This window comes from Semicossyphus pulcher, unplaced genomic scaffold (assembly GCF_022749685.1).
Source record: "Semicossyphus pulcher isolate SPU_LCO1_2020_fin unplaced genomic scaffold, fSemPul1.0.p SCAF_20, whole genome shotgun sequence".
Classification (NCBI taxonomy): Eukaryota; Metazoa; Chordata; class Actinopteri; order Labriformes; family Labridae; genus Semicossyphus; species Semicossyphus pulcher.
In genome coordinates, this window is record NW_027211694.1 from 18,325,910 (window position 1) to 18,339,676 (window position 13,767).

A 13,767-nucleotide genomic window follows, 5' to 3' on the forward strand; every position below is an offset into this window, starting at 1 on the left:
AAGTTTAAAAAACAAAAATTACAATCAACTAATTTGAGATGATATCCTCAAAATATGAATTAGACCAAAAACATTTTTTTTAATGTATTTACAGGTGAGAAGTTACCACCTGAAACATCTAGAGGAGGGTGACAATGCTGCTGTAGAGGAGGATGAACCAACAAATGAGTTGCTACAATACTTGGCTGAAAATAGAAATAAAGCTAAAGCTAAAGCTTCAAACATATATAAAATATTAGAGAAGCACAATTCTGTAGATAATAAGGTAAAGGAAAAATGTGGAAAATAATTAGAAATGAATATTGGAAGGACTCCTGACATGGAAATCTTAAGATCTCACAATCCAAATACTGGAGGGAATTTGCCTGGAAAGTGAGCATGAGGTACTTTATTACACCCAGTGAATATGGTAAATATTTAAGAAGGGTCTAGTTGCTGGAGACGATTTGGAGAACAAATTATACACCATTATACACCATTATTACCATTCTTGGTACAGGTGGAGAAAGCTTAAATGAATATCTTTGAGTTAGACAAACATCTGACACCAGAAGATTATTTGGGAATCAAGTTACTGGGGACAAAAAAAACTGCTGACATGCATCGCTTAACATATTGCGCGTGACAGACATGAAGCAGGTGACAAGGACATGGAAACAACATCCATCAAAACTAAAACTATGGTTAACAACAACAGAACAAGTCAGCAGCGCCGAGATCCTCCTAGTGGCATTGGCAGGTAGTGGCACCGCAGTGGCAACCTGTGGCCTGTCCGTGGCATTTCCTGGCACCGCTCGGCAGTTCAGAAACGCCTCCCTTGACTCGCTGCCAATAAGGGCGGGGCCACATTTCCTGGGAAAACCCACTGGTCCGTGTTTTTGTTAAGACAGTCACTCTGCTTACAGGTGATGGTTTAGCAGCATGTTAAACGTTTTAGTGCTATTTCTGTTTACTTAACCACTTCCGCCATGGAGTCATGATGAATACAAAATAAAAATATAAGGGAAAAATCAGATACTTGTTTACACATTTTAATGTACAAAGTTTTGCACAATTTCTATTTGTTTTGCACTTCTTAATATTATCTAAATATATATTAATATCTGTTCCATAGCGTAAATGTGAATGTAAAATATTGTACATATTGTACTATTCTTATTCTTATATTTAATATTTAATATTTCCCTGTGTTTATATTATTCTTATTTTCTATATTTCCCGTTGTGGGACTATTAAAGGAAATCTTATCTTATCTTATCTTAAGCAGCGACAGAGTGACAATGGACACTGACAGTGTTGGAAATATTACAATATCTAATATGAAATACAATTGTGAAAATAGAGTGCCACAGATTGCCACTGCGGTGCCACTACCTGCCAATGCCACTGGGAGGATCTCGCTTCCTCTCGAACAAGTTGTGGATGCCGAAAAATTAACATTAGAGATGAAATACAAAAAATAAATAAGATGTATCCTAAAGATAGATTTGGTAGACTGGCTAATTATATTATTATTAGTATTTATTTATTTTGTATTCCTGTCTGGAATGATGAATTTATAATCATTGCAGTAAAGTAATAAAAAAAGAAAAAGAAAAGTTGAATTGTCGAACAGTAAAGTCAGAATTTTGCATACTTCTATACTCTTTGCTACTCTACGCCCTATTTTCTTTCGTAGCCACTCTTTCTGTAAAATGATGCTTGGATTTGTAATACCATGGTTCACTCTGGGCTATACTTCACATCATATATACTTATTTCAGTTGATCTAAACACGTATTATTATCCATTGTTGTGGTATACGGTGGTACCGAACAGTGTTTAAAAAGCACCCCTCCTTGTTTTTATGGTACGTATGTTTATGACGCCACCCCACCGCTAGGTGGCGTAAGAATGGAAAAGGTCGTAAAATGTCCCTCGCTGCCCCTCTTAGTTGTTTTGTTGTGTTGCTAACTTCCGCCTGCTCCTACATCGAGGAGCTAACTGCCGCTGTATCAAATGTGCTGCTAAACCCTTTTTTATGTTCTAAACACTTACCTAACGTTAATGTCCAGGTATTCCTAAAACCGGTAGGTTGAAAACAATCTAAACTATTATGGGTTTTTTTGTTTTTTTAGCATAATTCACTTTGCAGCAGACAACTAAATTGCAATGATAGCTCTAGCTTATGTTAGACAAATGATTGATTATTGCCCTGCTGTTGCCAGATAGGGTTTAAATTTACTTAACTCACTAAAATATATCCAAAGATTTTGACATTTAATGAATAAAAAACGTCGCAAGAAAGGGACCCAGCTTTTCATTTAAATTGCTGCGACGGTTACGTCAAACTTCTATGCATACTAAGGACTGCAGCACAAAATGATGCTCCTGAAGCTCGTTTAGATCGAATCATATGAAGTTTGTCTCTGTCTCTGTAGGAAACCGAAGCTCTGACGGGCCATAATGTCGCTGTATGATGACCTCGGTGTGGGTGCCAGTGACACCAAGACCGAAGGCTGGTCAAAGAACTTCAAGCTGCTGCAGTCCCAGCTGAAGGTGAAGAAGGCGGCTCTGACCCAGGCCAAGGTAGGTTACATGCAATACAAACTCAGTGCAAAAAATTAAGATAATCAAATGTGTCACAGAGAAGATGCTGGTTAAAAGAGAGTACATATAAAGTTAACATTGAAATTGAAATTCGTGTTTGTGTGTGGAGACCCAGCGGATGAAGCAGACCACTGTCTTGGCTCCAGTCATTGATCTAAAGAGGGGAAGCTCCAGTGATGACAGACAGATCACAGACACTCCTCCACATGCTGCAGCGGGACTCAAGGTATGTCTGAAACAGTAAACATGATCCCTGTTTATTGGAAGTCTAAGTTTATAACATGCTTCAGGTTGCTTGATTTTTTTTCTCTCTATTTAATTCTGCTATCTTGATGGAGACTGAAAATGTATGTAATGTTTAAAATATAATACAGATCAGTATGTTGCATTATGATGCAGCTCCACAAAGGCTTTCCTTTTTTTCTGCTGAAAATAAATGTAAATATCCTTATTAGAATAACTAAGTGGATGCAATCTCTATTTCACACCTGTGTGTGTGCTTCAGGACACAGTGCCCAGTGGTTTCTCCTCCGGGGATGTGCTGATCCCCTTGGCAGACGAGTATGATCCAATGTTCCCCAACGACTACGAGAAGGTGGTGAAGCGGCACCGAGAAGAGCGACAGCGACAGAGGGAGCAGGAGCGGCAAAAGGAGATAGAGGAGCGAGAAAAGTACTATCACGCTTGGTTACTCAGCTCAATATGCAATAAAAACAAAAGAAGAAATTACATTTAAAAGAGTATATTTAAGGAGGCAAAGTGTGCGGATAAACAATTTTCTGTTCAACTCAAGAGAGAGTACTGTACTGATTTTTTTTAGGTGCACAGAACTCCTGTTTTAACCTCAAACTTGTTGTGTTGCAGGAAGAGGAAAGACAGGCACGACACTGGAGCTCCAAGCGGTTTCTCTCGTTTCCCTGCAGCAGAGGGCGAGTCAGATGAGGACGAGGAGTATGAGAAAGAGAGGAGGAAACGAAGTGAGTATTTCTACCCATTTGTCTACTTGACATGTTAGCCATTAAATTTTTGTCTCTGTAACATATTAGATCCCCTGTCTCTCTCTCTCTCTATATCAGGTATGGGTGGAGCCGCCATTGCCCCTCCGTCTTCACTTGTCGACAGGGATGGTAAGTCTTATGATCCATCCACTGGCATTGGATTTTATCAGCAGCAGTCGGTCTACAGCAGAGGGCAGCACACTCCATGTCTCTGCAGCACTTCATGTCAATAGTGTTTGTGTGTTTTAGGCCCACCTTCATTCTCTTATGAAGACGAAGGTCGGCCTGCCAGAGGCTCTAAGGCCGCCATCCCTCCACCTATGTATGATGAATCAGAGCGGCCACGGTCACCACCCGCACCCACCAGCTCCTTCCTGGCCAACATGGGGTGGGTGGGATACAAACACATTAACAGACACTCAAAACAGACTAGCGATGTATGTTTTTGTTTCATAACTTACATTTATTTCTTTAAGACTTTTTTAACTACTTTAAATGGAGATTTTAGTACATGTCAGTGCCTAAATCCTCTTTGGCAAAATCAAGACACATTTTCTGCCACGCACCTTCATTATTTAGGTAAAACATGACCGAAGCTAATCACAGTTTTCTCCATATCTACTCCTGCAGAGGTACGGTGGCCCATAAGATCATGCAGAAGTACGGCTTCAAAGAAGGCCAGGGCCTGGGGAAGCACGAGCAGGGCCTCAGCACGGCGCTGTCTGTGGAGAAGACCAGCAAGAGAGGCGGAAAGATCATCATAGGTGACGCTGCAGAAAAACGTAAGTACGACCTTTCTGTGTGTGCGTTTTGTTCATCTTTGTTGTTTTAATTCTTACTTTGCCTTCCTTCTAGTCCTCTTTACCTTTAAGCTGCATGTCCGACTTTGGCTTGTGCCGCCTTCAGCTCTTATGTCTATTGTTTTGGTTTCACTTTTTGCTTTCGATGTGTATATTTGCCTATCAGTGACCATCATGGTGTCGTTTCAGGACCAGTAAGATGCTTTACTGTGACTTTGTGTGCACGTCTTTGTACTTTTTCATTTTGCCTATGTATGTGTGTGTGTGTGTGTGTGTGTGTGGGTGCGTGTCTTTGTGTGTGTGACTGAGCAGCAGGGTCCAGCCAGTCAGGTGCAGCTGAGGCTTCAGGCGGAGGCTCTGCAGGTTGGCCTCTATCTCATTTTCTCTCTCCCATTACACAGATTGTACTCCCCTGCTTTTCTTTTAGTCTAGAGGTGTGTGTGTGTTTGTTTGCACGTGGTTTATCCATTTAAGTGTTTATCTACTTGACAAAAGAATCTAAAAAGTTCTGTGTTAAGATATGAGATGGCAATGAGTAGAAGTGTTTTGCATGGTTTCTTGCTCGATGTGTGCTCGTCACGTTGACTAACACTGCAGTCGTCACCTATTTCGTTTTGGTGCTTCTCTTCGAGCTCTGCTCCTAAGCTGGACTTGCTTGCATTTTGCATTGTGTCTTTAAATCTGTTCTCTTAACCCTAAGGCAATGATTTATAAAAACTAAATCCACTAAACACATTAATTATTGCTTAAAGAAAGAATAATTTTGGGGAGAACAATGATAAAACTGTAGTTTTGTAGGTATTCTTAACAGTATTTTAATAATTTCCAGGAAAACTTAACAATGGACTCATTCCTGCAAACAGGAACATTAAAATTTTCTAATTTTGTGTTCAAGGAAACAATTATGTCTCTCCTCCATGACAATAAATTCAGCCACTGAACAACCGAGGGGCATGCCCTACAAGCTAGCTAGCATTCATGCTTGCCATCCCATTTGTTTACCTGCCCTTCTCCTTTCCCCTGGATTTTAATCCCCTGGACCTCCAAATATTAAATGTCCTATCTGTGAAGCGCTGGTGTAGCTCAGCTGGTAGAGCAGGCACCCCATATACTGAAGGCTACAGTCCTCATCGCACTGGTGCATGACATACCCTACGTTCTGCTCCCAACATTTCCTGTGTCTCTTCAGCTGTCCTATAAATAAAGGCAAAAGTCCAATCATTCAGCAAGTCTGTAAACGTACAGAATCAAATAGCGCTCTGCTAACTGTTTCATGGGAAATATAAGCTAAATAATTAACATGCTGTATTATAAACATGTTGGTAAGTGTAAATATTCAAATTGCTGCTTTCACAGTCTGCTATGTGCCGGACCTTTTCTTTGCAAGGCACACTCAGACAAACTCCCTGGGTACTTTGCTGGTTGCCTAGAGACTGCTCATATCCAAAAATTGTGTGGCCCATTCTGCAGTGTGTAACACAGGGAAGCGTTGTTTTACACGGCAGTTCTTGTACAAATTAAACGAGAGGGTTAAAATAGTGAGCTCTAGAGGTGCTTTTAGTCATGAATCATTGTTATCACTACAGAAGAAGAGTTTAGATGAGACTACAGTCACTCATAGACATGTTCTCTCTGTTCTCAAATGGGATGAGAGGCCAGGACACCAGCTACCATCCCGAGGGACACTTTGTGGCCAATGATTACCAGTGTGAGGACCGCTGGTTTCAGAGTTTAACCAAAGATGAGCTAAAAGGTTAAAATGTAAAATGCACTCTGCATGCACATGTATACACTTCAGTGAGCTTTCCCCCTGTGCTGCTTAGGTCTTAGTTTTCCACTAATACTAACACTGGTATTGCACTTGAGTGACCCTTTTCAGCAGCATGTATAACACAATAAAAGCTGCGGTTTAAAATGTGACAAAAACAGACGTGACGGAAAAATTCGGTCTCACGTTGGGTGAGTAAACAGAGCAGAATTTTTTGAACAAAAGATTTGCTGAATTGTTTCTCAAAGCTCATTGCAATACAATCAAACCTCTTGTAACACATTTAGTTGCTTCATCCAGCTGACCTGTAAATATTCTGTTGAGGAGGGGGAAAAAAACGTGACCTATTTTCTCCGTTTCCACCCGAGCAGCAGATTCCTCCAAGAAGTCAGAGGCCAACCCGCTCACAGAGATCCTCAAAAACCCGACCAAAGTGGTCCTGCTGAGGGTATGTCTGTGTGTTTGTTGTAAAATGCTGTTTTTTAGACTAGATAAGTAAAATAAAATATCAAAAGAAATCAATTGTAGCGATCAGTCCTTGACGTGTGTTTTACCAAAAATCGCACAAAATAGAAGAACAAGAAAACTATTGCAAAAAATATGTTACGCATTTTATTTTATTTTGTCTGCAAACAGGACTGATGTTCTGTGTTTGTCTTGTAGAACATGGTGGGTCCAGGAGAGGTGGACGAAGACCTGGAGGGAGAGACGAAAGAAGAGTGCGAGAAATACGGCAAAGTGGTTAAATGTGTCATTTTTGAGGTGAGAATTTGAGAAGGTCTCATCAAATTGGGCTACAGGAGGCGAGTGCACCAGCTGGTCTTTTCTCTTACGTCCGACTTCTTGGTTCAAACTTACACAGAGTGCACCAAGCCGAACGGACACCTGCCCCCCGGTCTTATGATGCGACACTCAAAAAGCGACGGATGTTGCACAGCGGCACGTCTCCCCTCGCCAACTTCTCCCATCAAATCATCGACAGAAGATGTGGATAACACAAAACTAAAGAAAAGAAAAACCTATGTTACGGATAACGAAATAGGAAACTCAGAGTTGTATGAAGAACATAAAAATGTTCTCACAGAAAAACTGAACAAAACAAAATATATCCACAAGGAAATCAATCACCGCTGCAATCGATAATGATAAGCAATGTTGTGTCTGATGAACATTTATCATGTCCCCCTCGGTGTTCTGAAAAGCCCAACTGGCATAAAATCTGAGCGCCATCAGCACCTGCATGGCGGGGACAGCGGCGCGTTTCTGTCTGACACATGCCGCAGCTGAGGCGAGAGCTCTTTAATGAAATCAAACAGAACTTGATCATCGATCAGCTCACTGTCCGATCACGGATGACTCTCTTGTGTTAATGCCCTTTCATTAATCATCCTGTCAACAAGAAGCGCCGCCAAGCTTTGTTACCGTTACTTTTACCGTTTGTTTCACCTTAGATTTAAGTCTGACTTTCTGAACTTACACCTGCTCGATCCTAGGCGTAAAAGATGCATCCGGGTGCAACACAGACTGGGGCTTAAGTCTGTCGTAACTTTCAGCTTTAAGTCGGACGTAACCTCACACCCAGGCGTACTCCCAGCTAGTGCACTCGGCTCCTGATGTGTTAAGTGAATTTACTAATCATAAGGGACAATCACAAAAAATCAACACACTTGACTCCTCAGATTGCAGATGTGTCAGATGATGAAGCTGTCAGGATATTTCTGGAGTTTGAGAGGGTGGAGTCCGCCATCAAAGGTCAGTATTTTCTGCTTTTATTAATGGCATAACATTTAATGAGGCCTACGCTGATATTTGACTTTTTATTTAAAGCCTGAACACAACAGGAGAAATAATCCAAACGCATCATTTGACCCTGACCCTAAAGGCCATCTCCTACAAGTTTCACGGGAGCTCCAGCAGGTTGCAAAAAGAAAACAACCTTGTGTTGACGATCCAAACTTTAGCTTTTGTTTTAAGTGACAACTGGTTCATGGAAAACCACCATCTTCCAGTGTCTTAAAACCAGAGCGGCATTTCTGTACACGAAGAGCAGTTTTTCATCTTTGTATAACTGTATCACTTTCTTCGTTACATTGTATAACTGCTCCAGTCTTTCTAAATGGGTTGGCCCAGATCAGAAACAAGGTGAGACTCGGCTCCCTGTGGTGTTACATCATACGCGGCCCAGCAACCCAGCCGTCTCCCTGCGGCACCGGCAGCAACCGCGCTGACATCACAGCTCGCAGAAAGCGGGACAGACGCTCTAGGAATGAAACGTGGGGGCCGTAGTCGTAAGGGCTGCACTAGATGATCTATTTCTATTGATGATGATAAAATATTTTACTGCTCTTAGAAAGGGAAAGGGTCTCGCTGCCTGCCTGTCCTCTATAGAGAGGTCAGAGTTCATACAGTCACAGGTTAGAGATGACCTCTACTTTTAGTGTCTTGGTCAAGGACAAACAGCTGCAAACACGAGAGTGTGAACCCAGTTTGACCTGGTTTTCTTTTGTGGCTGTGTGAAATGTTTCAATTTGCATATGCTAACAGAAATATGTGACTTTTTATGATCATTCCAGGATAGGGGCACTGACAGTGCAACAGGGTAACATCTGACACATTTCTTTAATTTCCTACTATGTTGATAAATGAGGCCTAATTATTTGATGGTTTTAAAGTTATAATCTTGAAGATTTTTTATGTAAACAAATGTCTGTTAGGTCGCTATCTATCACAGAATGAGGTAACACAATGGTGACTGAGCCTATGGCCCTCTGATGAAAGCCTTTGCATTTGCAGTATTACAGACTGGATGTCTGCTGCGACTTTTGTAGAAAAACTCACAAGCGGCGCCCAGTTAGTGACGCGTTTTCCATCAGCCAGCAGTGGTTGGTCTGCCAGAGAGGGTAGGCGGAGCTAAGCGGCTGCTTTTCCGGTCTCTGCAAGTGTTGCGAGTAAACAGTAATCTACTATGTCTGAACGAACAAAGAAAAGATGGATGACTACAGATACAACTTCAAAAATAAGTGAAAATCCAAAGAAAAAGAAACAAACTCGACGCTCAGATGAAGCAAACAGTCTAAAAAGGAAAGCGACCGTCAGCGAGGAAAATCAACAGTTACAACCAGAGCCAACCGTGGACGTCACACATGCAACACTGTCTGGATATGTGGCAAGTGTGCTCCTGTAATTACCATTTATCGCCATAGTCACAGCCAAAGAGAACAAAACTGAGATCTTCTAGATTACCACTTTTTCCACTTCCTTTTCTGTTGTTTTGAGTACATTTCTAAAGCTCCATGTTCCGTGCTTCTGATTTTGCCCATAAAGTAAAAATAGTTAAACTTTATGGAAGTATGCTATTTTGCTTTCTTCCTGGGAGTTGGATGATAGTCATGTCCTCCTGTTAGATATGGAGATAATATCCAAAAGCTGTAGTTAGCTTAGCTTATCAAAAAGACTGGAAACAGCTTACCCGGCTTACTCTAAACACCAGGGGTGGGAAGCTGCTAAAAGGACATTTCTGGATCTCCGTGTTCATGGAAAACCTGGGGGAAAAAATCAAAACTATTTTCCCCAAGCCCAAAAAGGTCACAAAGTTGGACTTTATTCTATTTTATATTATGTAATTACATCAGTGTTACTCACGCAATAATGTAAAATCAGGATTTTACTGCTGTAGTTAATTAAAACTCATTTTTACTGTGTTGTTCGAAAAATATTTGAAAAAACTATACTACAGTTCTGTCCATGTAGTGACACATTGTGAATGGTCATTGAAATGTTACTATGGGTCCATGAAAATCATACAAAAGTTTAGAAGTATGATCCATGATCGTGGTGGGAGCAGTGTCATTTATAACTTACTTAAGCACATGTTTTATATTGTGTGTGAAGTGACCACAAGTTGTGACTTCCAGGAGCCCCTGCTGGTTGCCTGGCTCACTGGCTGTCGCTTCATTTCTGCAGCACAGACATGACGTAGATATCGATCATCTCAGCTAACCCTGAGCAAGAAAGTGTCAGAAGTATTCCTGTGCATGGTTCTCTCTCTGCACCCACACTGCATGTGATGAGATACTCTTATCACTGCAATATAACATCTTTGTTTTGTACATTACTTTGTCAGCACATGAACGGAAAGCACTGCATGAAGTGTACAGACTGAGGCGAGCGCGAGTGTCCTTCAGGAGAATATGGATTAGACCTGTTACTGGAGTGAGACACACAAGCAGTACGAGTTTATTCATTGCATTGATAAGGGAGCGCAGTCAGACAGGACAGAATGAACACTGTGTCTCAGCTGTCCTTTTCAAAGGAAAGTGAGCATCGTGTGTGTGCACTGTAGAACTGCCTTTCCTGTACGTTGCCTCTGCAGGCCCACACGTGATGATGACAGTCCTGGGAAATGACATTGACATTCAAATTTTTCCCCAAGAAATGTGCGAACCAAAGCAAACTTGTTTTTCTTTTTAAGGCTTTTCTCACCAGGACTCAGAGCCAAGTGTTCGCATCACTCAGCTGCCTGCCACAACAGTTTGTTCAACACAAATCAAAAAGGTTTTACACAGACCAAGACTTGGAAGTAAAAGAAACAAAATCCAACATCTATAATCCTGGCTTCATTAGGTTTGATGTTTCTCTCCTCCTAAGAATAAATAATGTGACATTCCACATATTTCCAGCAACTAAGCCTGTGCTACTGCTAAAGAATTAAAAAGAAAAAGAGCTTTGACTGAACATTGAACCCTTGTTTACCACCCATACAGAGAGAAATTAGTTATAGAAGAATGACAGAACACATGCACAACAAAGCCTCACACAGGATGTTGTCCAAAGGCATTCTGGGAAACTGAGAAACACAAGCTCTAAAAATTTAAAAGGAGTATATTGGAAATTAACGACTGGAGGATTTAGCATTTTAATAATGAAGTTTAAATTGTTGGGAATAAATTTGGACTCATTCATTCAAGTTCATTTAAAGCTCCTGTGAGGAACTTTCGGTTTGTGTTGATTTTGGCGCCCCCTGTGGACAAAGCCGTACCTCTTATCTCTGCTGATTTTGCAGAAAAAAATCACAAGCAGCGCCCAGTTAGTGACGCATTTTCCATCAGCCAGCAGTGGTTGGTCTGCCAGAGAGGGTAGGCGGAGCTAAGCGGCTGCTTTTACGGTCTCTGCAAGTGTTGTGAGTAAACAGTAATCTACTATGGCTGAACAAACAAAGAAAAGATCGATGACTACAGATACAACTTCAAAAATAATTGAAAATCCAAAGAAAAAGAAACAAATTCAACGCTCAGATGAAGCAAACAGTCTAAAAAGGAAAGTGACCGTCAGCGAGGAAAATCAAGAGTTACAACCGTGACAAAAGATGTTTGGATATCTGGGAAGTGTGCTCCAAAATTACTGTTTTCTCGCTAAGGTGCCGCCAAAGAGAACGAAACTGAGATCTTTGAGATTACAACTTTAAGTGGTGGTTTTTAACAAAATATCTCATCCTGCTTTCTTTAACAGTCGTATGTATCACACATTTTAAATGTTTGCCCTGGAAAATGTAAACAAAGGCAGCATGCCCCCCCCCCCCCCCCCCCCCTCCAATTTCTTATGTGTTTAAGTTTCAAAACTTCCACTTTTCAAAGTAATTCTTGGTATTTCATCTTTATTCTATACATAGTTTTCTTTTAAACAAGAGGAACATCACGAAAAACATGAGGCATGTTGACCTGCTAAAAATAGAGTTGTCAGTGTATGACAGATCTACTGGTTTCCTTTGAATGTACTATGACTCATCTATCATTGTAGGGTTTATCTGTATACTTGGGTTCAGTCTGACCTTTACTGTCTTTCCCTCTGCAGCTGTGGTGGATCTCAACGGGCGTTATTTCGGCGGGCGGGTCGTCAAGGCCTGCTTCTACAACCTAGACAAGTTTCGAGTTTTGGACCTGGGCGAGCAGGTGTGATGCCGGGCACTGTGACTACACATCATCTCCCCACTTGTACATAATAAACCTTTTTTTATATTTCCTGAAGAGCAGTGAAGTGTCTGTATGTAGTGATGAGACGTCTTGTAGATTACTGGCTGACTTCTTACCTGTGACACCTTTATGTCAAAAATAAAATAAAGGGTATAAACTATTCCTACTTTACTGACTTCTTGTCATGATCTCGTGCGAAAGGTTTCTGTTACTTAAGTTAAACCTTTAATCTTTATTATTAGAGTCAGTATAGATAATTACTCCCTACAGTTTAGTAATAGAAATCAGCCGAGTCATGCTGACTGGAGTACACTTGTTTTTCAGCCTCAGAATATGAAATATTACATCCTGGTATAAACACTTCCGCAGAATCCTAAATTCAGCTGAAGACTTGCACACATCCTGTCACGCAGCAGCTCCTGGTATCCAGGAAGCCTAGATTCCCTCTCTCATATAATTTCATGACATAATGCCAGTTCCACAGTAGTGTTAACGCATCCCCAGGGCCCTAAAGTCTTAACTTAGCCCTGATGGATTATGGGTAGGGGACTGGGAGGGTGAACGCAGCCCCAGCCTCATTCAGAACTTATGTAAGTGCGCCAACAGGGCTCTGGAGGCTCCGAAAAAATGCCAGGAAGGATCCCACCGGAGCAGGTTTAGTTCAGATCAGAAACGAGCACTGAAAGACAGAAACAAAGAGAGGCGACCTTGTGAAAAATATCTTACGTTTGACCGACTGTGGAAGGACTGAAAAACCCTGCTGGAGTATATGTACTGCCAAGAACCTTTCTCAGGTTTTATTACTTCTTTAGAAATCTGCGTCAGAGCAAAAACATTTCCTCTGAAGAATCCATTTATTCTTTTCTATTTTCTATTTCTAAAAAGCTGGAAATTACAAAAAACATACAGCCAGGTCTTAGATTAAAGAGCTAAAAAGCTGAATGTCGTAGTGTGACTTTGAATGGAGTACTGCCACAGCTATTGTAATGTGTCCATGCTGGGTTTCAGGGTCAGCAGCAGGTTTGTTGTGGCTCCTCTCAGGCCTGCAGCAGCAGCAGTGTGTGTGTACATATGTTGAAGACAGGCGTTAGACTGATGGTCAGAGCGTGCTTCGAACGTGCACAGCAGAGCAGAGTGGTGTGATTGGCCGTCAGTGGCCTATTAAACCCTGACCCAAATACCAGCGGTTGTGACCTGAGACGAGGGGGTGAGAGGTCATGATGTGTGTGGCTTAAAGAGGCTGGGGGTGAACGGTGTGTTTGGAAAGGCGTGTGGGTTGACCTGGATCTATTTTTCTGTCAGTGTGAAGCTGAGGATGTTTGGAGAAACTAAAACGAAGACTGAACCCAGCTGATACCTTATTTAGTCAAAATACTGGAGGCAAAAATGATGGAAAAGTACAGAAATATTAGCAGCAAAATAAACAGTAAGAAATTAAACTATACTCGTTGTGCAAAAAGAGGCCTACAACTAATACACAATCATTTATTATTTTGGTATTACTCATGCATCAATGCATTGGTATATACAGTTATCTTCATTAAGGTATAAAATACATCTGAGAGATTCTTAGAGGAATCATGAGGTGAGAGAGATGAAAGATAGATACCTATATCTTTTTGGTCTTTGACAGGATTTTTAAA

At 41.2% G+C, this 13,767-nt stretch overlaps 1 protein-coding gene across 4 annotated transcripts; it reads left to right on the top strand.

The window, feature by feature from the left end:
* The first annotated feature begins 1,969 nt into the window (after positions 1–1,969).
* rbm17 (RNA binding motif protein 17) lies at positions 1,970–12,286 on the top strand. Of its 4 annotated transcripts, none has more exons than XM_069671171.1 (13): positions 1,970–2,069; positions 2,421–2,568; positions 2,699–2,815; positions 3,095–3,261; positions 3,454–3,566; positions 3,666–3,716; positions 3,837–3,975; positions 4,218–4,369; positions 4,700–4,750; positions 6,527–6,603; positions 6,819–6,917; positions 7,835–7,907; positions 12,006–12,286. In XM_069671171.1, exons 2-13 carry the CDS (start codon positions 2,446–2,448, stop codon positions 12,107–12,109), a joined length of 1,266 nt encoding a protein of 421 aa, XP_069527272.1. In that variant the 5' UTR covers positions 1,970–2,069; positions 2,421–2,445; the 3' UTR covers positions 12,110–12,286. The 4 variants fall into 4 exon arrangements, with proteins under 4 accessions (XP_069527272.1, XP_069527273.1, XP_069527274.1 ...); XM_069671172.1 differs by having other exon boundaries at positions 2,705–2,815; XM_069671173.1 differs by lacking the exon at positions 4,700–4,750.
* The last annotated feature ends 1,481 nt before the right edge of the window (positions 12,287–13,767 follow it).

Bases quoted from the DNA above. Each gene is read 5' to 3' on its own strand.
- rbm17 (XM_069671171.1), top strand. From the start codon at position 2,446: ATGTCGCTGTATGATGACCTCGGTGTGGGTGCCAGTGACACCAAGACC. The intron at 4,370-4,699 runs GTAAGTACGACC...GTGACTGAGCAG, and splicing joins AGGTGACGCTGCAGAAAAAC to CAGGGTCCAGCCAGTCAGGT. The intron at 7,908-12,005 runs GTCAGTATTTTC...TTCCCTCTGCAG, and splicing joins GGTGGAGTCCGCCATCAAAG to CTGTGGTGGATCTCAACGGG.